General features: G+C 41.9%; 1 protein-coding gene across 3 annotated transcripts in view; it reads left to right on the top strand.

Moving 5' to 3' along the window:
* tafa5l (TAFA chemokine like family member 5, like) overlaps positions 1–25,170 on the top strand; it is a 75,509-nt gene that overhangs the window by 24,168 nt on the left and 26,171 nt on the right. For all 3 annotated transcript variants that reach the window (XM_070545249.1, XM_054746161.2, XM_015968525.3), the window contains exons 2-3: positions 2,822–2,971; positions 24,171–24,298. In XM_070545249.1, the coding sequence (XP_070401350.1) occupies positions 2,822–2,971; positions 24,171–24,298 (278 nt within the window). The remainder of the gene's footprint in view (positions 1–2,821; positions 2,972–24,170; positions 24,299–25,170) is intronic.

Here is a 25,170-nt window from a genome sequence, read left to right as displayed (position 1 = left end):
TCTACCACTGACTCAATTTTCTTTCCACTGTTGATGTTTTATTTCCACAATTAAAACAAGCTTGCAGGAAATCCGCCATATTGTGAAGTTGCCAATGCTAACAGTTAGCGTCAACTAGCCGAGACGCACTCTGCTCTCACCTGGACGCTAAGTCAACAACAGTCTTCCCTGTCGCGAGCCAAAATGGATGAGTCCGTGAATGTTCATTTAGCAGAGAGACATAGATCCGACTAGCTTTTCTAATCCGAGTGTTTATTTGTCTAATTTCCATCGACGGCTGATGCAGGAAAGACAATTTTCATATTTAACCTGCATGTTAAACTCAGAGTGGCAGATCATGTTTCTAGTAGGTAAACAGCTCAGTGGCCTAGTGGTATTTGTGTCCACCCTGAGACTGGGAGATCATGTGTTCAGTTCAAATACACGGTTGAGTCAAACCAAAGACTTTAAAAAATGAGGCCCAAGGCCTCACTGCTGGATACTCGCCAGTTCAATTGGGGGGTAAACAACCAAATAGTTCTCGACTGCAACCTAGTCTGTAGCTCCCCCAGGGATTGGGTTAAATGAGGAGAACAAATCTCACCACACACCAGTGCGTGTGACAACTAATGAGACTTTAATCTTTAATCAAGACAACAAGAAAAAACGGGTTCCTCAGTGAACTTGTTTGTTGAAAAACACAGAAAAATGTAATTGTAATGACAATTATTTAAAAGTAGGTCTTCTTGCTTTCAGAATTGCCATCTGGTTATTATTCTTCTGTTCAGCTGGAGTTCAACAGGTTATTGATTTGTTTTCTTCATTCCAGCGTTCAACAAACCGTTGATTTGAAATGACAAACCTGATTTGAGGAAATGAGTCATCGACACCCCAGCATTTGTTCTTCCAAATGTGTAAAAGCAGCAGACGCTTTCAGCACTTTATTGTAATTAAAGCTTGTTTATAAAAAAAATTACCACAAGACTATTAACAACTAATAAGTCCCTCAAACACAGCAGAAAGGCCTTAGTAAGAAACAATTAAATGTACTCCCTCAGGTTTCCAAACAATTTACAGAAATATATCCGCAGCCACAATGAAGTGCTACAAAAGACCTTTTACAGGGTTCATTTAATAAACGTAAACACAGAAATCTCATCTTGTGTTAGCCCACGGCAAGCAGAAAGTTATCAAAGTGAATCATACGTTATGATTATGGAAGGTATGCATGAGTACAGCTGTGGTTTCAGGGACGAACCTCATCACTTCAGTATAATTTAAGCAGCGGTGGGCAAATAGAAACTTGTTTCATTTGTATTCCAAAATAAACTTGATCAAAATCAAAATTACAAATTAGCTCATTTCATCATGCAGGCTGCCATTTATAAAGCAGAACAGAATTTTTTCCTAAATGTTTTGCCTATATTCTCTAATTTCCTGGCATGAAAAAGGGGAAGATGAGCCTTTTACTCGTGTGTTTGTGTCCTAAACGGTGACTAAATAAGCCACGCCAATTACAGCTGAAATCATCCTTACAAATGAAAGTTTCTCTAATTATCGGAACCAATTCAGGGGTTTTCTCGTCCAATTAGTTACCTATTAGTTTGTATTGCTTTTAAAACTTTGCAGTAATTGTCTACGGTTGGACAGAATTATAATTGTAGCTGACAAATGACTGCGTTTTTTTTCTCCTTCGGTGGCAGTGCACCTCTGTGAGATATTCCGTTCATTTGGAGTCTCAGAGGAACTTTATTTGGACTGAAAATTGGTCTGGCACTGAAGCGCAGGACCCAGCATTCTCCTCTGTCACATGTTACTCCTGCCGGTGGAGCGGGATGTGTTTCCAGAACTCATTTCAATAGTCAAACAAAAAAAAAGTCCAACAAGTGGAATTCCAATATTTGCAATACATAGCCTTGTATTGCACCAAGAAATTGGGCAGGCACAGCAGGCATTGGGAAATTCAGATGCTGATCACAGGAAGTAATGGTCAAAAATTGAATGTGAGTGTTGTTTCCACTAGCCTTGGTTTTGCTTCGATTATAGTCTTAACCATCAACATTTACCTTTTTGTGAGACCTTCATGGTTTTACTTATAAATTCCAGGCTGGTTCTGAGCTTCCTGTTGTGTCTCATTAACTAGCGCACCATTTCAGTGAAAACCTGTTTAGGTGTTTTGTTTCAGCACTTTTCAGATCATGTTGCTGCTGATTTAGTGAGATTTTTTAACGTGCAGCTGATTGACCAAACATGTAATAGCCTTTTAGAGTTAAAGGGCTGAGATCATCTAATGGAGTTTTAGCCGTTTTAGTGCACAGTCTTATGTAATATTTCTGGATCATGGGCAATCTGTTGGCATTTGGAGTGCGCTTTGTGATGGACTTTCAGAAAGTCGTGTGTTAAAATTTGGAACATTTGCAGAGTTGTAGCCATTTTTGTCAACTGGTTGCGGTGGACATCTTGAATTTAGTTGACTCCAAGTTAATCAGTAATAAATGTTAATTTATTGGTTACTTTCTGTCGATTTTCTTTAAATCAACACAATAGTTCATTAAATATTTTGCTTACTCGCAAACAAAAGGGCTGCAGACAGTAAAATACTTTCATTAACTGTAAAACATCTAAATTTAAAGATGACTCCGACTGTCTTTAAGTACCAGATTTCTGTTTGAGTTTAAATGTAAAAGCTATTAACCATTCAGCCCACTGCAAAAAAGCCTGGTTCTGTACAACAGCCTGTTGTTTCTACTATCAAACACTAGTTGCTTCTCTGTAACATGATAATTACAATCTCATTATGCTAATGTGATGCACTTTTGTCCCTCTCTCCTGTGTTTGGCAGGCCAGTTGACGGTGGGAACTTGTGAGATAGTGATGCTCAATAGAGATAGCAGCGTTCCCAGACGGACGATCGCCAGGCAGACTGCCCGCTGTGCCTGCCGGAGAGGCCAGATTGCCGGCACCACCAGAGCGAGGCCAGCCTGTGTAGACGGTGAGTTGAATGACCTCAACAGCCTGGGTCAAAACTGGTAAAAGTCAACAGAATCAGGCCAAGGCATTAGGGAGCTGTCCTGTTGAGAACGTTTCCACCTGTTAGCCAAGATGGATGAGAAATATATGTTTATCTAGCAACAACTGTGTTATAATAAACATAGCTAATTCTTTTAATTACAGAACGTCACCATCGTTTTCAGAGTGTCTTTCTTCCCAGCCAGTTGATCAACATCTCTGATTTTTGGTCAGAAATTGCACTAAGATGTTAGAGTGATTTCAATTGGAAGAATCAGAGAGAAGCTTTTTTTTTTCTTTAATGAAGTTGATAATAGTTACCAAGATGGAAATTAAATTCAATTAATTTATACAGCGTCAGATCACAAGAGTCATCTCAAGGCACTTTACGAAGCTAACATTCCAGTTGAACCTACTTATTAATGCACTGAGTTCAGTTCATTATGCCATTTAGTTAAAAGTTTCCTAAGTAAGAAACCCAGCAGACTGCATCGAGTCAATGACGTGTCAGAGAGTTTACAGCAATCCTCTTACTCAGCAAACATATAGCGACAGTGGAGAGGAAAACTCCCTTTTAACAGGAAGAAACCTCCAACAGATCCTGGCTCAGTATAAGCAGCCATCTGTCACTGGGCGTTTGAGAAGACAGAACTCAAACTGAATTCCTTTCAAAAACAAATTTCTGCTTTTTAAAATAAGTTAAACAAACCATTCTTGGCAGTTTAGGTGACACCACTTTGTGTGTTTTACACTGTAGCGTTGTGGTTTATGCTCTTTTATGAAAGAGGAACCATTCTACATGTTAATTTGTGATATTAATTCTATTAAATTAATAACCAAATTGTATAGTTTTAAGAAGACTTAAAGGTTGTTTTCATCGATAAACTGACGATAATATCCGTGTGTCTGTGTTTCAGTTCAATGAAGAAACAAGTTGACAATTAAAAGTTTTAATTCTTCAAATTAAACTAATGATTTTGAAATTGACAAACAGGAAATAACAATCAACATTGGCAACTTTGTGGGACAATCTTTAACAGTTGATATTGTAAACTTGCTCAAATAGACCTTCTGTTGGAGGTGCTGAAGGTTGAGAGTGATATGATGTGATTATGGATGCGTGTGTGCAACGTGTAGTGAGAATTGAAAATGAGGTGAGATGGATGCGTGTGTGCATCTGATTTTGCTTCAGGAAGAAACAGGTGTCTGAGTGAAAAGTGATGGTTTGAATAAACTTAGGTTTAGTTGGAAAAGATGCATCAAAACGCTATCTGCCGTGTTCTGTCTCACCGAAAATCGGACCCCCTTTTAGATCCGGGACGCCAGAGGATGTTCATCCAGGTGACACCAGCGGCTGGCAGAGGAGACGGAGGTGTCCGCGGCCCGGTCCAGAGATGCCCTCGGTACACGTCGATGGAAAAGCGTTTTGTCGATGCGTTTGTTAAGTTTAGTTCACTCAGAAATCAAGAGACTCGGTATGAGTCTGCGTTAGAAGTTGCGATTCAGCTATTCTGTCTGGCTGAAAGGAACAGCGTGAGGGGGGGAGAAACGAGCCAACCGGCTCTGTCCCCCCTTCAGTTTCTTCAGGTCCTCTCTCTTTCGTTGTCAAGCACGAACTCAAATCATAAGACTGAAACTTACCAAAAGCCTTTCTCTTCTCCAAGCAAACGTGTGCGTCAGCAAATGTGTTTTGGAGTTTACTGTGAGAATCTGTGTGTGGGTGTGTTTGAGTGTGTGTTTGCTTGAGTGTGTGTGTGAAGGTCGGTAACAAACATCCTCAAACATTATCTAATTAAGTATGGATTCATTAATCCATTATAATTACCCAAAGCATAAGAACCATTCATTTGATTAAACACATTTATAATGAGCAAAATGATAATGATTATTCTTTAACATTAAAATCAAGAAAGGAAGTTTTAAGACTTATGTTATGACTACTTGTCCATGAGAACTCCTTCTTCTGGTACTGCAGGTGTTCAGATGTTATGGTTTCCAGCAGACTCTTGCAGACTTCATGTCTGCAAAGGTCTCAATCTGTGGGTGAAAGTTCTCAGCGACCCAGCTCTTTGACCCAGCCGAGTCAAATGACCTTTTGCACAGAAAACCCATATTTCCTCACATTGAATTCCTTTCAAAAACAAATTTCTGCTTTTTAAAATAAGTTAAACAAACCATTCTTGGCAGTTTAGGTGACACCACTTTGTGTGTTTTACACCCTCTAAAGACACTTTACTTTTTTCCTAAGAACAGCATCTTACCAAATTAGCTCTTATATTAATAATAAATACAGAAAATATTTCGCCTGACAACTTCCTTCCTTTATAAAGATGTTAGGGTTTGTTTGGCATGTACCTTCTGGGGTCTGCATGTCACGGCGTGTGGCGAGGTGAGCGGAGGTGAGGCAAGGATCCACACGCTGGTAGGAAGACAGGCAGACAGGTGAGAACTTCTAACAATGATTTACTCAACACACGCTGGACAATGAAACAATGGACCGACACAAGACACAGAACAGAAGGGGCTTAAATACACAAGGGCAGGGAGCTAAGGTGATTGGGAAACGAGAGGCAGGTGGGTGCAATTAACGAGACACAAGGCTGAACCAAAACGGGGAGACAGGACAGGGTGTGACACTGCAGAAGTGAAATAAAAGGTGTTAAAGGTATAAAAATAAATAAGTCTTGAATTTATCCATCGTGTTACGCCAATTTTCTTTGGTGAGGCTGTTGTGAGGGCCTTGATTGGACTAAGTGGCTGCGCCTGTGGGTGTAGGAAAACACAACACATTCTCACACCCGAAGCAGCTAAAACTGACGCGGGGGGACCAACATTTTGTTTGGGAGTCCCAACGCGTCGGGAGGCGACTCGCTGTGCTAGAGCATCGGTTTCCGAAGCCCGACATTTAACCTCTAACCTCTTGCAATTTAACCTTCCCTCACCCCCATCCTAACCTTTACCCACTTGTGCATGCAAAACTTTGTTTCTAGTCGTATCGTCTGTCTCAAACACGATTAATGAGAAGTTTAGAACAAGTAACTGGGTTAAGGGAGCCCCAACGCATCTGAAACAAACGCTTGGTCACCCTTCATCAGTTTTAGCTGCTTCGGGTGTGAGAATGTGTTGAGAAACAGCTATGGTCCAGACTCCGTACGGCTTCCGCAAAGACCAAAAGTCATTCAGTCCAGTCAGAGCATTTTCACCAGCTGCGGTGCAGTGAAGATCTGGATGGAAGTTAAAGAAATGACATGAGCCAGACAAAAAGTGAGCCGTGTGAATTAGACATTGGGCTCTGGAGCTCCAGCATGTTCGTTTGATGATCTTATATGCCTCTTTTTATATAAATACTTTAATAATGCTGTTAAACTCCAAAACTGCATTCAGTCTCCCGTTCATGTTGACTGACTAGTTGGGTCATAACAATATGTTTAAATACAGAAATAATACACAAATTAAACCGTGAGGTCATTAATGCTACAGATTTCACTGACAAAACAAGAACATTATGATAAATGGCCTCATGAAAAGCCCAGCACAGGTGTAACTATTAGCATTAATGATGTTTTTCTTCCATTATGGCACCCATTTTAGTGAAGCACTTACATTACAAATGCTGGACAACTGAATGGAATGCGGTTGTTTTTCTTATTAATTGCAGCCATTCATGAAGCAGCATTTAACGGGGACAAACAGAAAAGTTATCTCACCGCCTTCTGGCAGCTAAAAATCTTGAGTTTCACCTTAAAAGTAAATTATTTCAGTCCATTTTTCTTCATTACTTTATAGCGTTTGTGAAATTCTTGATGCTCCTCTCTGCAGTTGAACTTGTATTCAAATGGTGCATCTCAGAAAGCAAACACATTTCTCAAAGAGATCACTTTAACTTTTCATGTCAAACCAATTCAAGATGGCCGCCCCGGATAATCAGCATTAGCAAACATGGAACCTCTGTCAATTTAGCAGAAATCCATATTGAGCGATGGTGGCAGAGGAGTTAAGTTTCCACCCCGTAATCGGAAGGTCGAGCCCCAATCAGTCTGTCGCTGTGTCCTTGGGCAAGACACTTTGAGTTTGAGGGACCGGTGGCGCCGGTGTGTACGGCAGCCTTGCAGCTGTGGCTACATTGTAGCTGATCACCACCAGGCCGTGAGTGTGTTAGTGAATGACTGTTTTGTAAAGCACCTTGGGGGGTTGTAGGACTCTAGATTGCGCTATACCAACACAAGTCATGTTACCGTTTAAAATGTTATCTGGGAGTAGTGGAGAGTCCTTCCCAGCATCTATGCTGAGTTCTGACCGATCGCTTGTGCGAGATTTTGCAAAAATGCCCAACTGTGTTCAACCCTAACCCTAACCCATTATCAAGATCTGACCAAAGCAGCGTTTTAAAACGATGTTTAAAAAGAGCTTCAGTCGTTAGGAGCAGAGCAACTCTCCCTTCATCAAACTCAAAAAGAAAGAAGTTTTGGATTGTTCATATTTCTCCAATCAGCTAATCATTCACCCTGATTCGTGTCTTACTTTCTAAAGCTATTTGGCCGGTTTGACTTTACCCAGCCGCTGTGACATCAGCTCATTAGCCTCCTGCCTCTTTCAGTGTCTTTAAAGTGCATCGGGTTGAATTCGCCTCTTCATTCCTTCCTGTATTTTTGATAAAGATCACCTGTAATGGAGGATGTGCGGTGTTCCTCTACTCTGTAGAAAAGATTTTACACTTTAGGGCCCTCTGTGTTATTGAATAGCATCTGGTTTGTGGTGATAAGAAAGATGAAAGGATTGGAGGGGGGCGGGGTCTAAGTCGAACTCACCACATCAGAATAACACACATCCGATGTTCCATTAGTTCCATCATGCAATGAATCACGTTAGACTTAATTTAACAGCCCTGACACACAACCTCCGCCTTACACCCTGTCAGATGCACCCCCACCCCCTTTCCCCACAATGCCTCTAACCACATCTCTCTCTCTCTCTGCACATATCTCTCCATAACACCTTACAGAGGCTGATTAATGTAGAGAGAGCTATGATTACAGCAGCACAAAATGAATTATTCTGGCTTCCTGCTGTGCCACGCCCTGCACTCCATAACAATCAGTACATTAAAGGTTGGACTTGTTGCTTAGAGGGTCAACGTGGAGCTGATGTCCATCGTCTCTTCCAAACTGTTCATTTTACATGCCATAAAGCAGGAAGATTCAATGCAAGCATCCTCCCTGACCTCTGGATCAGAACATATATAGTACCTTCCACTTTTATTGCAAATTCCCTGAACACCCCACTTCCTTTCTAAATATGAAATATATTTACTGCCTTATAAACATGTTTATTAGGGATGAGCCGGATACTCGTTTCAGACGAGTATCCGGTACGGAGGAAGCATTTTTGACGAGTACGAGCATGAAACGAGTAAAACTCATAAATATCTGTAATCGTGCTGAAGGAAAATACTCATTGGGTAACTGACTGTCTTCACGTTCTGTGATTGGCCAGTCAAATGGAGCGCCCGCCCCTCCCTACACACAAAACTCTGCAGCCCGGAGCTCACAGCTCAGTCCGCGTCCGGTCCATCCACGCACACACACGCACAGTAACAGATCTCTCTGTGCTTGCTTCACTGTTCACGTTTGTTCAGTACTCCCTATGTTTTCTTCAGTTTGCTTCTTTTTAAACTTACTTTAAAGTTATTTAAAGTTACTTTTTCCGTAACGTACATGGTGCATTTGACAAGACAGAGCTGAAAACGGCTTGTGCTGTGTCAGTCACTGCCTCTGCTCCAGTCGGTTTTTTTCCTCTCTCTCTCTCCTCTTCGTCAGGATCCACTCCCTCTTTCCTATTCACTCTCTCTCTCTTTCTTTACATTTTTTAATCACAAATGTCTATTTTTTGCTCATTTTAGATATATTTTAATCATTTTCTAAATTCTTTTTTCTATTTTACATGTTTTGTTTTTGTGAAGCGCCCCGTGATTTTTATCTTGAGAGGCGCTATAGAAAAGATCTTTTCTTCTGTCTCTCTCTTAATTCATGCACTTAAATACTAATGTTCTGATTTTAATGAAAAACTTGTTCTGTAATAGTTCCTTTACTATTGTGATAAAAAAAACATTTAATCTTAATTCTGAGGCTGCTCTGTAAATAGTTTTCAAATAAACAATACACATAGCAACTTCTGATCAGACTTAAAATGTATTGATGTAAACCACACCCACTTCCGGTTAAACTACACCCACTTCCGGGTTAGACCACGCCCACTCCGAGTACAGATACAGATAATTTAGATGGTTGAACAGATACAGAGACAGATAGTGGTGTACTCGCTCATCCCTAATGTTTATGCCCTGCGATGGACTGGCTCTCTGTCCAGGGCATACCTTGCCTGACCACTGGAGATAGGCACCAGCCCCCCTCCCCCCCCCCCCCCCCCCCCCCCCGGTGACTCTACGTGGACAAAGCGGGTTCAGACAATGGGTGGATGGATGGATAAACATGTTTATTCATGCATGTTACTCAGAATGTTCCAGTTTGCATTTTTGTGTTCAAAAGACTATGTGTCTTTTTATCCTTTTATTATTGTTGTTTTCATGTCATAAGAAGAGTTTGCTGGTTGTTTTGCAATGGCTTCATGGTCTCTGAAACATAGCTCTGAAAGGATTTGTTGGCCATTTGAAGGAGTGTTTTGGTGTAAACTGTACTAACCTTCTGCAGCATAGCGTTGCCTTGAGGCAAAGAACTACATTTTCATACCTTACACTGGCCCTTAAAATTTTTTTTTTTTTTCAAATAATGATACCAGGGAGATTTCTTGCCAATAAAATGATGAGTTTAAGGATGTGTGTCTTTTATTTGGGGTACGGGATTCCCCTTTCTGCAAGCTGCACTGCATGGGCAACATCTCCGTTAGAAGGTAATATAAAAATCACTTTATTGTGTACATATGTTTAAATATATTCATATAAAAATAGCTGCTGGTGCATGAATATGTAAAGAAGAATATTACTTTTTTAAATACATTTTTAGTTTTGTTTATACCGTAAAAGTGTTCATTTTCATTTGTTGCCTCAAGGCACCGCTGTGCAGTTAGCCAAATTATTTTCAGGCGATGAGTTCTGGTGTGTGCAAATTTGTGTTTATGTGCATTTATATGATCTTAGTAAATGTTTTTTACTTTGTCTACTGATAATTACAGGACATGGACGTAAAATCATTTTACAGAAGAAATCCTAAGGAATGTAAAGTTAGGGATATTCCTTCAGACAGTGAAGTGGAGGAGTGGATCCCTCGTTGAGGAGGAGTGGATCAAATGTAATGTGCACCTTTGCTTCACTCCCGACCGCAACTGCTTTCTGATATTTCACACTGAATGAACAAAACGAATCCCCAAGAGAACCTTGATCAAATGTTAGTAGTACTGTATTCTGATGTTTTACTGCTCAATTAAATGTTAGCGTTGATCATTAGTTGTTTGTCTGTCTGTTTATGCTGGTTGGGTTAATAAAAAATTATCATAGAATAAGTTGGTGTTTTACAACCCTTGTTGCATAATGTTGCCTTGAAGCAACAAATCAAAAAAAATGTTTGGAGGGGGGGGTCAAACTTTTTTATTGATGTATTTTTAGAGACCCCAACGCTCCCCCTAAATTGGGTGAAATATTTTTTTCCCCCAAAATTAAAAAATCATGCAGTAGAGGGTTAATAGAACCGATCTTACCCTTTTAAAGATGGCCTCAGTTCAGAAAAACCAGTTTGTCCTACAGTAATAGCCAGCAGACTGCTAATCTAAGTGCAACACGGAGCTTGGCCCATGCAGTATTCTTAAAAAACTCTCCAATCAGTTAAATAACAAACCAATTCATGCAATGTTTTAACCTGTACTAGGCTTTCAACAGCTGGACTTGAGCCTTGGATACACCAGAAGTGCTACAAATGCTAGACTAGCCATTAGCTCATCAGTCCCGTCAGGTGTTAACACAATTTCTCTGGACAGAGGCTGTTCAGGAATCTGTCTACATCGGATAAAATAGTAATTTTGGGGAATATTTACATGTAAAAAACACTTCAAAATCAATAAAACCTTCACCATCAGTTTCTGACTGTGAGTTTACAGCCGTGTCTAATTTGAACATTTCAGTTTGCTTCATTCTTCCTCATAAAGGAGAAATTTCACTAAATCTTCTTTTATCATGCAGTGATTCGTGTGCACTGTCTGTACAGTAGCATAAATATTCTGTCAATGTACCTTGGTTTAGATTTCTAAAATACCAAATTAAATTAATTTTATCCTTCAGAAATATTAAAAAAAATCATGCTAACTTGATCACATTGCTCCGCTTTCCACCCTCAGCATAATTTATTAACTCCAGTATTAAAACGTAACAGCGCTGGCAGTGGGGTGGGGCAGCCACAGATTGGCTTCTTCTCACTTTGTTTAACAAATTTGCAATCAAACCAGATTGGTCTGAGGGTATTTTGATTGGTTCAGCACCCCACCCCACCCCAACACACACACACACACACACACACACACACACACACACACACACACACACACACACACACACACACACACACACACACTCACATGAACATGCACGCACACACACAGCCTGGAAGGTACCCAATTAATTTACTTTGATATGAGAATTAGAGCTGCACTTGCAAATGTGGTAAAAATCTTATTATGGAAGGTTTGCTGAGATTTCAAGATTAAGAACATGAAATAGAAAATTGTTGTTTTTTTAAGTGTATTAAGTATATATATTTAAAAAGGCGAGATAGTCATACGCTTAAAAACAATAACAAAGTTTGCTCAGTTCCAGAGAAGGGGTGTATTTCTTTTGAACTGTAACCTTCTGTAGCTGCTTTGTTTTTCTGGCTGGGGTCTACATGATCTATATCTGGAGCTAATCCTGGAAATTGAAATAAACAGTGAAAACGACAGATGAACATTTGTGTCTTTTGGCATAAACAATGTATTTTTCTAACGCTGAGATTCACAGGTGATACCGTTCCACATATGATGAAACTTTTCTTCTTTTCTTTTTTTCTGGAGCAGTGAGGAAAGCTAAAAATGGCATCAACATTTTTTTATTTGTTTATTTATTTTTTATTAAAAATTGGCAAAAAACGCTGGTAAATCTGAGATGCGTGCAAGGAAAACACCACAAATGTTTGTGCAGCTTTAATACTGTAGATTGAGCTTCAGTGTAACTCAGTTGCACTGTTTGCAAAAATATACAAATCTTCCCTTGCAGTTGACATTTTCTTATTTTTCCTAGCTGTTTAGTCATAAAGTAGCCTATCTCAAGTTAAATAATAATCTTTAGTAAGCTTGTTAGTTTCTTTTTGTGTTTCAGCCAAACACCTTCTGAAGTGATTCTACTTTTCTCACACTTTCAGACTTCTGGAAACTAAATTGAGAATGGTTTGAGATGGGTTCCAGACACCTGCAACAGATCTGATTATTCTGATATGATACCTGTCAAATAGTTTCAAAATTCCAGCAACTCAGAGTAAATTTCCTCAGGAAGTCCTGCAGCTCCTTGGGGAAATGAAAACACTTAGCGGGCTTGTAAACGTCACATAATGTCTGCAAAGCATGCAACAATTAGCCGCTGTTAAAGTGGACGGGTGCATTTCCACCGTCCGTGGCGCGACACATTTTTGACGCATAGCAGAAATGTGGTGACAAATCGCTCTGCTTAATTTAAGCTTTGAGTCTATTTTTTATATTGTACGCTTCCAGAATGTGTCAAGCTCAGCATTTCAGATTGGGCCAAACAGGAAGTCAAACACAGGAGCAGTGGCAAACATCTGGAACATTTCAAATAAAGGTCATGTGCAGATTTTCAGTTGCTTAACTAATTAAAAACATTACCTGTGAATGTAAACAGATCAGAAAATAAACCGCAGACCTTTTTAGATACAAGCTGCCATCTTTTTCCTTTCTCGTTATCTATTGCGTGGACGGCTGGAGTCACGTGAGATATTTCAACAGGGCCACTGACGCCTGGATTGATGCTTCCTGACTTTTTAGCCAGCTGAGTCATTTGCGGGTTTCAGCACCGTTTTATTCTGTATTGCGTTTTGAAGCTATTGTTGCAGGACCGGCTAAGGATAGCAGTCAACAGAACAATCCAGGCCATATTTAAGATGCCACATTCAATTATTCACAAAGGTCTACCTACATCCATTGTGAAGGTGAACAATCCAAGGCAGAAGCTTGTTAGTTGTGAATGTAGGCGAACATGCACAATTTAAGATCTTTGTGGCCTCGATTATCCCGTTTACGTTGTTGATCGTTTTACTCGGCAGGTCCTGAAGCGATCGATAGTGTTCAATGGAGAACTGTGATCCGGAAACCAGGGGTTGGTGGCATAGCCTCACTGGACTAACTGCATAGAATAGTTTTGCTGCCATTTCACGTAAGAAACATTCCTGGTGGGAAGGGACTGAGCTTGAAGGTAGAGCTTGGTTAGTTATGCACTGTTTATGCATCTGGAAAGCCAGGTTTAGAATGTTTTGGGACATTTTGGAGACACTGCTGCCTTCAAGTTAGTTTCAGACCACGTGGGCAGCTGTTATCTTTCACTGATTCATGTTTGTGAAATTGATTTGCAGAGTGACAAACCTTAGCTTGTCCAAAACCGGTGCTTTAAAAGTGACACTTCAGCTTTTGCCATCATTTATTTATTTATTTATTTCCTGTATGACATACGACGATCATATTTTTAATCCTCATTTAACTGATGATCGTATCTGAGCCTCGCAAAAAACAACACACGTTCACAAGAACCTAAACGTATGGTTGTCTGGCCCAGTTGGCAGCTACAGAGCGTCACTCTATGTCATTTTTTTTTATTATGTTGTTATTCCTAACGTGTCTTTATTCATTGAACAATTTCCTGCAACTGCAGTTTTTTTCCCCCCTGAAAAGTGAATTCTTTTGTAAGTCTTTCCTTTTTCAGGACATATTTCAAGCTTTCCTGGCCTGTTTTATTGTGCTGCTGCATGTCACTGTTGTGCAGGTTCGGTACACACACTGCACACAGGAGGATTAGATGCTTTTCCCTGCTTGTCTCCTCGCTCTTCCTTTAATCCGCTCCCTGACTCTCTTCTGCTGCCTTCCTCTGCTCGCCCGTTGTTGCCATGCCACCACATCACACCGTGATCGCAGGAAGCTTGATGGCTACGCGATAAGAAGAGTTTACTGGCTGCAGGGTTTTTCAGTTATGATGTGTGTGTATTGGTAAGAATGATCACAATACCTGGGAGACTAAATGAAATATTGCGGCACTAAAAGTCTGAATTTAATTGGGAAACTCAGGCCAGATTTTTCCAAGACACATCCGGTGTGATCACAAGATCTAATTTTGGGCTGCATGGTGGCGCAGTTGTTAGCACTGTTGCTTCGCAGCACAACGTTTGCAGGTTCGAAACTCGGCTGCGGTCTTTCTGCGTGGAGTTGCGTGTTCTCCCCATGCATGCGTGGGTTTCCTCCGGGTACTCTGGTTTCCCCCACAGATCACAACATGCCCTATATGCCTACATGCCTGCAGAAGCTCACCTCGATCTGTTTGGCTCTCTGGCATCTCCGGTCGGCAACAAGATGGCGCCTGTGCTTGGCTTAGCTGCAGTCACCGGCCACTTTTTCAAACTTTTCTCCACTAGCCTCCTCTTTTCCACCTTGCTCCTGTCTGCGATCCTCTTCAGTAGTGTCCCTGCTACCATCTCCTATTATCGCCAGACTCTTTTGTCCTTCCGTTTGTTCACGATCGCCCAAGATGCACTGAGGACGTATCATCCTGTTTGTTTACCTGAGCGGTGCAGTGGCCCGGAGCCAAATGACGATCACGAGCTACGTACCTCCAGCGATGTTTGTCCGGTCCCGGGAAAACGTCGGAGGAAAAGAGGTAAACGAGCAGGAATCCAGGTGAGAATAAGACTTCTCTTAAAGCGTGGTTTATCTGGTAAACATCGGCATGATCTTCTAGCTTCTTGTCCTTTGTTTGGCGACCTGAGCGCCACTTCAGCATTCCTGCCAGGCCTCGTTGCGACGCGTTTCATCCGTCCAAGTTTGTTAAGGTCGGTTTATCCTCATTCCTCAGTGGTTTCTCCTCCTGTTCCCTCCATAAGTGGTTTTAATAAACACCGTGGATCTAACCCTGCTAATTTACGTCCACTAAATCCAGCTGTTTCTTTAGTTTCTGATTCCTCCACCTCACTCAGCATGGCTCTATTAAATACCCGCTCTGTTAACAGTAAGTCCTTCCTGCTCAATGATCTAATTCTCTCTAAAAACCTGGATTTTCTGTTTCTGACTGAAGTTTGGCAGCAAACATCTGATTATTCTGCTCTGATTTAACTCTGCCTGAGTGGTTATTCTTTTCTTTGCCAGCCCCGGGGTTCTGGTCGTGGTGGAGGCCTAGCTGTTGTTTTCAGAGACCATCTTCCATGTAGCTCTACAACCTCTGGTCACTTTGCTTCCTTTGAACTGCAGCTGATTAAATTCGGGCGTGAGGACCCGTTATACTGTGCTGTGGTCTATTGTCCACCTGGTCCAAACAGTTCTTTCCTTCAGGAGTTTGGTGACTTTCTATCCTCCACTGTGAAGCTGTCCAGACTGGTGATTGTTGGTGACTTTAACATCCACGTTAATGATCCCTCTGATCACTTTGCCATGAATTTCTCCAGCCTCATGGACTCCTTCAGCTTTACCCAGCATGTTTCTGGCCCCACACACACCAGGGGGCACACTCTAGACCTTGTTTTTCCCTGAGTCTAAATGCTGACAGTGTTTGTCCTGAGGACGTTTATATTTCAGATCACCATTGCATTTTCTTTAACTTGTCAGTTTCTGCGTCTCCACCTCCTGCTCACCGTATGGTTAGTTCTCGTTTTCTTAATGAGAACACAGCTACCAATTTTTCTGCTGCTTTTGATCCACCCTGTTCTTCTGATAACGACCCAGATTCCTTAACTTCTCAGTTTAACGAGCACTGCCTCTCCATTCTGGACAACATCTGTCCTGTCAGAACCAGATCAGTTCCTGCAGTGAACCCTACTCCCTGGTTTAATGACAGCCTTCGCAGCCTGAAGCGCCAAATGCAGAAAAATTGAGCGCTTATGGAAGAAAACCCATCTCCACGTCCATCTGCTGCACCTAAAGGATCTTCTGACATCCTTTAACTCTGCAGTCAGAGACGCTAGGGTTTCCTATTTCTCCAACCTGGTGTCCCAGAGCAAAGGGAACCCCAAGGTGCTGTTTAACACCATCAGCAGCATCGTCTCTCCGGCCTCTCCAACAGCCTCCATCCACTCTGTTGCAGACTGTGAGAACTTTCTGTCTTTCTTTGTGGACAAAGTCAATAAGGTTAGATCTAGCATCTCTCCTTCAGCCTTATCGCCGCCTCTCCCGACTCCAACCAGGCCCATCATCCTAGATAGCTTTGCTCCTGTTTCTTTGCCTGAGTTAACCAAACTAGTTAACTCTATGAAGACCTCTGCATGCCCCCTCCACATCTTACCCTCATCTATGTTTAAAAGTGCTTTTCAGTCCATCGTTCCCAACGTGCTCTCTATAATTAATGCTTCTCTGGTTTTTGGTCAGGTCCCTGCTTACTTTAAGAACGCTGTAATCCACCCACTTCTTAAAAAAAACGAGTCTCGACCCCTCTCTCCATAGCAGCTTCAGACCCATCTCTAAACTTCCATTCATCTCCAAGATCTTGGAAAAGGTTGTGGCTAAACAACTCACAGCTGATCTTGATGAACATAACATCTATGATAGCTTCCAGTCAGGTTGTCGTAGAGCTCATTCTACTGAAACAGCTCTTCTTAGGGTCTCTAATGACCTTCTGACTCACAGTGATGCAGAGGACTGTTCTGTTCTGGTCCTGCTGGACCTGACTGCAGCCTCTGACACTGTTGACTATCACCTGCTACTGGAGAGGCTGAGAGACTGGGTAGGCCTATCAGGATCTGCTCTGGAGTGGTTCTCCTCTTATCTCTCTGAGCGGTCCTTTTCTGTGGCCGTCTCCAAGTTTAGGTCCTTCACCACCTCTCTTACCCATGGTGTCCCACAAGGTTCTGTGCTGGGACCTCTGCTCTTCCTTCTCTATCTGCTTCCTCTTCAGCACATCCTGAGCTCCTTCAAAGGAATCTCCTACCATCTTTATGCAGATGACATCCAACTGTACATCTCCTTTAAGCCCCATGAGATTTCTAAGCTGCAGCTGTTACACACCTGCTTAAACTCTATCAAAACCTGGAAGGCTGGGAGCTTTCTTCAGCTGAATGAAGATAAGACTGAGATCCTCATCTGTGCCCCAGACAAGCTGGTTCCCAAAGTCAGAGACTCTCTTGGTCAGCTTGCTTCTCACACCAAACCCTCCGTCAGGAATCTTGGTGTGACCTTTGACCCAGCTCTCACCCTGGATTCTCATGTCAGTTCTCTTGTTCGTTCTTCCTTCTTCCATCTCAGGAACATTGCTAAGCTGAGTCCCATTCTGTCCCGCTCTGAACTTGAGACAGTTCTCCACACCTTCATTTCCTCACGCTTAGACTACTGTAACTCTCTTTTCACGTGTCTGAGCAGAACCTCCCTGAACCGTCTACAGGTGGTTCAGAATGCCTGTGCTCAGCTTCTGACCAAGTCCTCCAAACACACCCACATCACCCCGCTTCTCCTCCAGCTTCACTGGCTGCCAGTCAACTTCAGGGTTCATTTCAAGATCCTGGTTCTGGTCTATAGGGCCTTACATGGACAAGCACCATCTTACATTGGTGATCTTCTTAGTCCCTTCACCCCCAGCAGGTCCCTGAGGTCCAGTGATCAAAGCCTACTGGTTGTGCAGCACCAGCCTAAAGACCAAAGGTGACAGATCATTTGCTGCTGTGGCCCCCAGACTCTGGAACTCTCTCCCCCTGAGTCTGAGATCAGTGGACTCAGTGGTCTCCTTTAAAAAGCAGCTGAAGACTCACCTGTTCAAGCTGGCTTTTGTATGACCTTCTTCACCACTCTCTCTTCATTCTGCTCTCCCCACCTATTCCACCTTCCTCAGGATCCACTGATTTCCCTCTTTCCTATTCACTCTCTCTCTTTCCTGTTCACTCTCTCTTTCTTAACAATTTTTTAATCACAATTGTCTATTTTTGCCCATTTTAAATATATTTTTAAACATTTTCTAAATGCTTTTTTATATTTTTACATGTTTTATTTTTGTGAAGCGCCTTGTGATTTTTATCTTGAGGCGCTATTGAAATGATATTTTCTTCTTCTTCTTCTATGGGTTATAAATTGTAAGTCGCTTTTGGACAAAAGTGTCTCCCAAATAAATAAACATGAACATAAACATAATTTTTCCATTAGAATGAAGGCAGTAACAACTTCTGCCACCTAGCTGTCAGAGGTAGAAGTGCACTAACACAATAGTAATACAGTAAATGTTTGCCTGTAAATTCACAACAAAAAAGTGATGCACTGCTTTTAAAAATCGAAGCGTTTTTATTGCCTAAATGATTCAAAGACAGAGTTACTGCATATCGCTTAACAAGTAAAAAGAAAATCTCGAATTAAAATGTGGATAAATATCCACTTCAGAAGGTCTGGACGCAAGATGAAGACTTTTGCACATCAGAGACATTTTAGATGAGCTGTAAGTGACTTTAGTAACACATGAAAGGTTGTGGTTGGTCTGCTGTGGCAGGTTTTTATCAGATTAACAGTGTGTCCGGTTTTTAGGACGCCGTCGTGCCTCCTGCTCTACTCCGAGTCTTGTCTGGCGGTGTCGTGTTGAGCTGAGTCGGGCTTGGCACTAAAACACGGGGATACAGATGGTCTTACGTGTGATGTAGTTGGAGGTCCAGAGCTGTACCCCTGCAGGGACCTTGGCAACTGATGAGCTTGGCTCAAAGTCTGTGGTCCCTGGACGAAGCTCTGACAGCGACAGCAATAGGATGGGCCACCCAGGTGTCAGCCAGATGGACTCTCTCTCTCTCTCTCTCTCTCTCTCTCTCTCTCTCTCTCTCTCTCCCTCTCCCTCTCTCTTTCTCTCTCTCTCTCTCTCTCTCTCTCGCTCTCTCTCTCTCTCTCTCTCTCTCGCTCTCTCTCTCTCTCTCTTTCAGCCACTGCAGCCAGCTGTTTCACCACTGCAGCTGCTTCTTTGTCTGCCACCATCACAAACAGGCTAACGGTACACGGGAGGCTCACAGTGGTCTCCAACTGTAAAACAAAAGCTGCTCCTTAAAGAGCACAACTGTGATGCTAAGACTTCCTGAACACTTTCTGCTTTTTGCATGAGTGATCCAACGAGATGTCAGACTTAATAACAGAAACTTCAAAGTGCAGCAGACAGATGCTTCCTGCCAGCTTCAACTTTGAAGCTGAAATTCTTTGATACTGATGATGATGATGCGAGTGGTTGTACCATATAAACCTTGTTTTAGCCCTAAAAGCATGTGCCAGCATGTAGGAGAGATGGATGTGATGGACTGAGACAGGTTAAAGTTAAACTGCAGCAGTACCAGACAGTTTTTTTTGTCTCTCGTGTTTTTCGCTGCTGTTGCTGGCGAGGTTATCAATATCACTGTCATTCTCAACCAGCTCTCATCAGGTTCCAAAGCAGGAAGATTCATCAAGCCTTCACAGATCAGCTCACATGCTTTTATTGATGGTGTGACGAAAGAAAGACGAGGAAAGTGACAGGAGTTGAAAAAAAAAAGTGTTTATTTCACGCAGCCTCCGCATCTCTGCTGGCTGGGCTGATGCACTCCACCGTTAGTCAGCAATCCCAGCTCTTTGCCAGCTCAGCTTTTATTCTCTGCCCAGGAAATTGAGTTTTGCTGGCCCTGTAATGTGCTCAAAACTACATCTGCAACTGACTGATAAATCTACACTTTGTTGCACCTGACGGATGGCCGTGAAAATTCACCACGGCCTATTGCTGTGTCAGGAGGAAGGTCGCTTAAGATTTCCCGGCTTCCCCTCTCAGGGTGATGCCATAATGACCACTGTCTCCAAATCTAGTTGTAAACCTTTAGTCCTTTATAAGCTGGTGCTGACAGGTTTGGAGATTGTTTTATTCCACCTCTGCATCTCCTGTAAAAGCAGACAAACTCTGTCACATCTTCTTCTGATCTGTTGTTATATCTTATTTGCCGAGGATAAAACAAATATTTTATTCAGATTTATGCACGACACACCAGCAAACTGCTTGATAAATATCACAAAACAGCCAGAATCGGACATTCGAAAGACAAATTTCAGCCGTTAACAAGGTCTGAACCAGGAAACCTTCACAGGAAAAATGTCACAAGGCCTTTCATTTTCCCCCTCTCCCCTTCCACCCTCAGCTCTCCTGTGGTCATTCATCGAATTGAAGTTCCTCTCTTTCAATTTGCCAAGCGTGCTGTGGTGCTGCACAATGTGCTGCCTCGGGGGAATCATGGGCAGGCAGGAGCAGCAGCCCTGGTCAGGTCCGAAGAGAGCCGATAACCTTTCGGTGTTGCTTTAGCATGCTGTGTAAAGAATAATCTGTGCTTATCATGGTTGACTGCGGAGGAATGCTAATCCAGAGCTGTGGTTAGACTGCAGAGGGAGAAGGAGAACATCACCGGATCGTACCGTGACAACCCCATGTCTGCTGCTGGAAAAACTTAAACAAGACTTCTGTTGTCACACTTTTCTGTAATCCTCCACCTTTTATCTATGTCTTGGATTTGTACAGAAAACGTGTTTCAAGTTGACCCTGCAGCTGTCAAATGCTGGAGATACATTCATTCTAAAGAGCAAATTTAGTTCAATGGTTGCTTACCTTGGTGCTGAAACAAAAAACAATCCTAGCTTAGTGAAAATAATGGTGAGCGTGTTTCTAGTGAAATGTGAAGATCTTGTAACACGTGTGTTTACAGGTGTTAAGGGGAAATGTAAAGGGATTTTCATAATAAAGGTATGAAAAAGTGCAGAGTTGGAAAAAGGTGCCTTCACTTCTGCAGCACTTGGCCTATCTCTGGCTGAAAATAGCAACATTAGTCATTACGACAGTGACGTTACAAAAACCTCTGCCTCATCACATAGAAGTGACTAACATGGGCATCATGCAGGAAGAAAGAAGAGCAGGAAAGCTAATCTCTAGTTTTCTTCTCGTTATTGGTCAGTTTTCATGTTTACAGAGAGGCGTGATATGGTGAAATGTTGAGGAGTCAGACAGTTTCAGGCGAAATAATTATTTTTCTATTTTGCCTTTGCCGTGGTAGGTCCTAAGTTTCCTCTCAGCATAAGGGTCTCCACCTCTGTGGTGGTTTTTAAGGCAAGGCTGAAAACCTATTTTTATGATCTGTCTTTTAATCTTTCTAATTAGTTTTATTGTTATTACTTAAAGGGTTTCCTTACATTTTTGTGTTTTTAGTCCGTTTATCTGATCCATTGTTTTTATTCTTCTTTTATTTGACCCAATGCTTTTCGTGCTTTTATGTGAAGCTCCTTGGTGACATGCTTTTTGCCTTTAAGGCACTATATAAATAAAAGTTGAGTTGAGTTATTGTAAGCAAAATGATTGTGAAAATGCACCACCATTGTTGGGCAATAAAAGGGGCATGCCATGCAAAACTTTGCTTTTGTGCTGCCATGTGGGTCTCTACTACCTCTATTAACACTCCAAATGTGATTAAAAAATACCTGAAACCGTTTTCTGTCAGTGTTTAACCCTCCCACTGTCCTAATGGGTGTGACCCCGCGAGGAAAGTTGACCATTGAGCAGGATTGATGGTTTATCCCTTGAGGTCCATGTGGCAGGAGTGAGGTGGTGCTCACCCCTGTAACATGGACCCAAGGGATGAACCATCAACCCTGCTCAATGGTCAACTTTCCTCGCAAGGTCACCCATAAATATAGTGGGAGGGTTAACTTAGGAAATGTCTGTCTAAAAGGAGCCATTTGAAAAAGTCCTCATTTGTGACATCACAAAAGGGGATATTTGCATAGAACCATCATACGATGGGTCCACTGTGATCTTAAAGGGATGGACATGGTCAGCAACAATACTCCGGTAGGCTGAACCATTGATTAAAGGCAGGATAGATCTATGTATTCATGATGACACCAAATTCTAATCTGACCATCTGAAAGTTGCAGCTGAAATCAAACCAGGAAACATTTTTTAGTTGTTTGGGTCATTTCTGGTGATCTTGTGTGAATTAGCCTGTTGTGTTGTCTTCTAGCCTGGCAAGCCATCCTATGTGAGTGAATATAGGGTCTGGCCACGATCCATAGACAGAGCTTGGTTGTGGGGCGGGATCTACAGTTGTGTTTCTAACTGTCTCTGCATGTTATTGGACAGCGAACAACATGACACACTATGGATGTCTGTCAGCGGGACAGCCCGCCATACCATCCATTTTCTAAATGAAGAACTTAAGTTACTTTATCTGCCCTTGACTCAAAGAAAGGCCCAAGTCTAAATACTCCAAAGTTGATGCCAACGCTGTTTCAAAAGAGCCATCACCATTTTTTTTCCGCTCAGTTGCAGTAACATCCTTCCCACTAAACTAGTAGAGCCCTGTGATTAGCAAGGCTCAAGATTGTTTAAGCCTGCTCATGCTCCCATGGAGCGTGGCTAGACTGACCTCCAAAGCAAAATCATTTTGCTTCTGCTGCTGTCTGTCTAGATTTCTAGGCTAGTTTTCTTCTGCTGCTCATTTGGAATCAGTGCTTATTTGATCTTCTGTTGTCTTTTTCCCATCTGCTTTAGTGCTTGTTGTTGGCCTCAAGGGCAACCTGATGGCTTGATTATCACCTGTAAGTTGCTTTGGACAAAAGTGTCTGCTAAACACATAAACATCTACAACCATTCTGCCCATTCTCCTCTAACCTCTGATTACCACTGGTTTCTCTTTTGCAGACGATTTTCTGTAAACCCTAGAGATGACAGTTGGTGAAAATCAACTTGCAACTTCTGCGAGTCATCTTCACCGCGTGTCGGGGCCTAAATGCAGTGACTCACTGCCATGTGCTTGGCTGATTAATCATTTGTGTTAGGGAATTGAACAGGTGTAGCAAATAAAGTGGCCAGTGAGTGGATGTGTCAGACAGACTGATTACAGGAGATATTTTCAGTTTACTAACATGCATATGGTGCCCCTCAGCCACTCGCTGATGAAGAACAGTAAAAAAATCCAGAAGACTAGTGTGTGTGTGTGTGTGTGTGTGTGTGTGTGTGTGTGTGAGTTTATTTGACATTTTTGGGACAGTTTTTCATGTATAACCTGCAACATGGGGACATTTTTACATTGTGGGGACATTTTGTTGGTCCACACAATGCTGAGCGCACAAAAACTAGGTTTTAGAGGTGTGGTGTGAATTAAATTTTACTTTAGTTTAGGGTATGAGTTCGGCAAAGTGGAGTCATTAAAATGAATGGAAGTCAATGGGGGTCCACACAAACACATAAAAATAAGTATGTGCATGTGTGCGTGTGTGTGTGTGTGTGTGTGTGTGTGTGTGTGTGTGTGTGTGTGCGCGCGTGCATGCGTGCGTGCGTGCGTGCGTGTGTGTGTGTGTGTGTGCGTGCGTGTGTGTGTGTGCGCGCGCGCGCGTGTGCGTGCGTGCGTGTGTGTGTGTGTGTGTGTGTGTGTGTGTGTGTGCGTGTGTGTGTGTGTGAATGAACAGTGTTTGTAGTAGGTTGCAAGTTGCTGAAATGGTCTCAATAAAGTGCTCAGTGGGTGTTTTTGGGATATTGCACACAGGGTGAAAACTTAAAAATTGTACAGTTCAGCTTGAACTAATACTTGACACTACCATGTTGTAAATTTAACTTTTTCTTGATTTTCCCCAACTAAAAACAGTTCTGGGGTAATTATTTCCACCAAATGTCAAAAGGGAAAAAAGTAATTTTTCTGTGTAGCTGCTGAGAACGCTAGCATTAGCAACAGAGTAATTTATGGACTGCCATCTGGTTGGTAAAGGTTAATACCACTGGCAATTCAGACATGCAAGTTCAACAAGAACTTAATTAAAATACTGCTGGATTTTTACACATCTGCTTCTGAGGGGAACCGCTCTGTCTGTGGAGTTCAGAAAGGACAATTCAGGCTGTGCCAAAAAAAGTTGACATTTGGAAGACTTTCTCTGGCTCTGTCAATCTGTCTGACTTGCCTTTTTGCCCTCTTTGTGTTTTGCCCCCCCAGCGCGGATCGTGCGGAGCCGTCAGTGGTGTGAAATGGCTCCCTGCCTGGAAGGGGAGATCTGCAGCCTCCTGTTTAACAGATCCGGCTGGACCTGCACCAGAGGCAGCGGGCGCATCAAGACCGTCACGGTAATTTACAAGACGTGACATTAACACACGCCATATGCATTTACAGCTTCTCACCTTCAGTTTCAGAGTGATTGAACCCATGAACTGGGGTCGTGTGTGACCTCAGACCTGGGATGCAGGGAGTGTGTTTCAGTCAAAAATCAACTTTAGAAAACTGTTGCTGCTCTGATCAGTTATTATACAACATTTAACTAACTCCCATAATATGATGTCAAACTAAATCATATGACCATGAAAATAATGTTTGTGTGTGTGTGTGTGCGTGTGCGTGTGCGTGTGCGTGTGTGTGTGTGTGTGTGTGTGTGTGTGTGTGTGTGTGTGTTTGTGTAATGTTTGCTTTTACCTGAACTAGTGGATTGAGTTATAAATGTATAACTTAATATATATATATATATATATATATATATATATATATATATATATATACATATATATATATATATATATATATATATATATATGTATGTATGTATATATTAATCCCCTAGTCAAGGTAAAAGCAAACAAAAGCAAACATTCATTTTAAAAATAATCTGCAGAATTAACTTTGCACAGCGACAGACTTTTTGCAGATTATTTAACCTGAAGGTCTATTCGGCTCTATTTTCTCCTTGATGCTGTTTATTTTTCTCATAATTAATCTCTCCAATCAAACCTGAATTCATGTTGAACTTTTTGGGGAGCTGACCTGTGCAGAGCTGAAACAGATTTAATATCTCAAGAACAAAAATGAAATGTGTCCTCAGCTAATGGCAGAAAAGATCTGAAACATATTTTGAAACTGAGAAAGAGGTGGATTAGACTCCATAATAGGATATTTTTCTATAAATTCTATCTAAAAAAACTAAAAAAATTATAAACATAACTCATAA

The sequence above is a fragment of the Nothobranchius furzeri genome, chromosome 15, assembly GCF_043380555.1.
Source record: "Nothobranchius furzeri strain GRZ-AD chromosome 15, NfurGRZ-RIMD1, whole genome shotgun sequence".
Taxonomy (NCBI): Eukaryota; Metazoa; Chordata; class Actinopteri; order Cyprinodontiformes; family Nothobranchiidae; genus Nothobranchius; species Nothobranchius furzeri.
The sequence above is the reverse complement of the archived record's forward strand: the minus strand, read 5'-3'. Positions and strand labels throughout refer to the sequence as shown.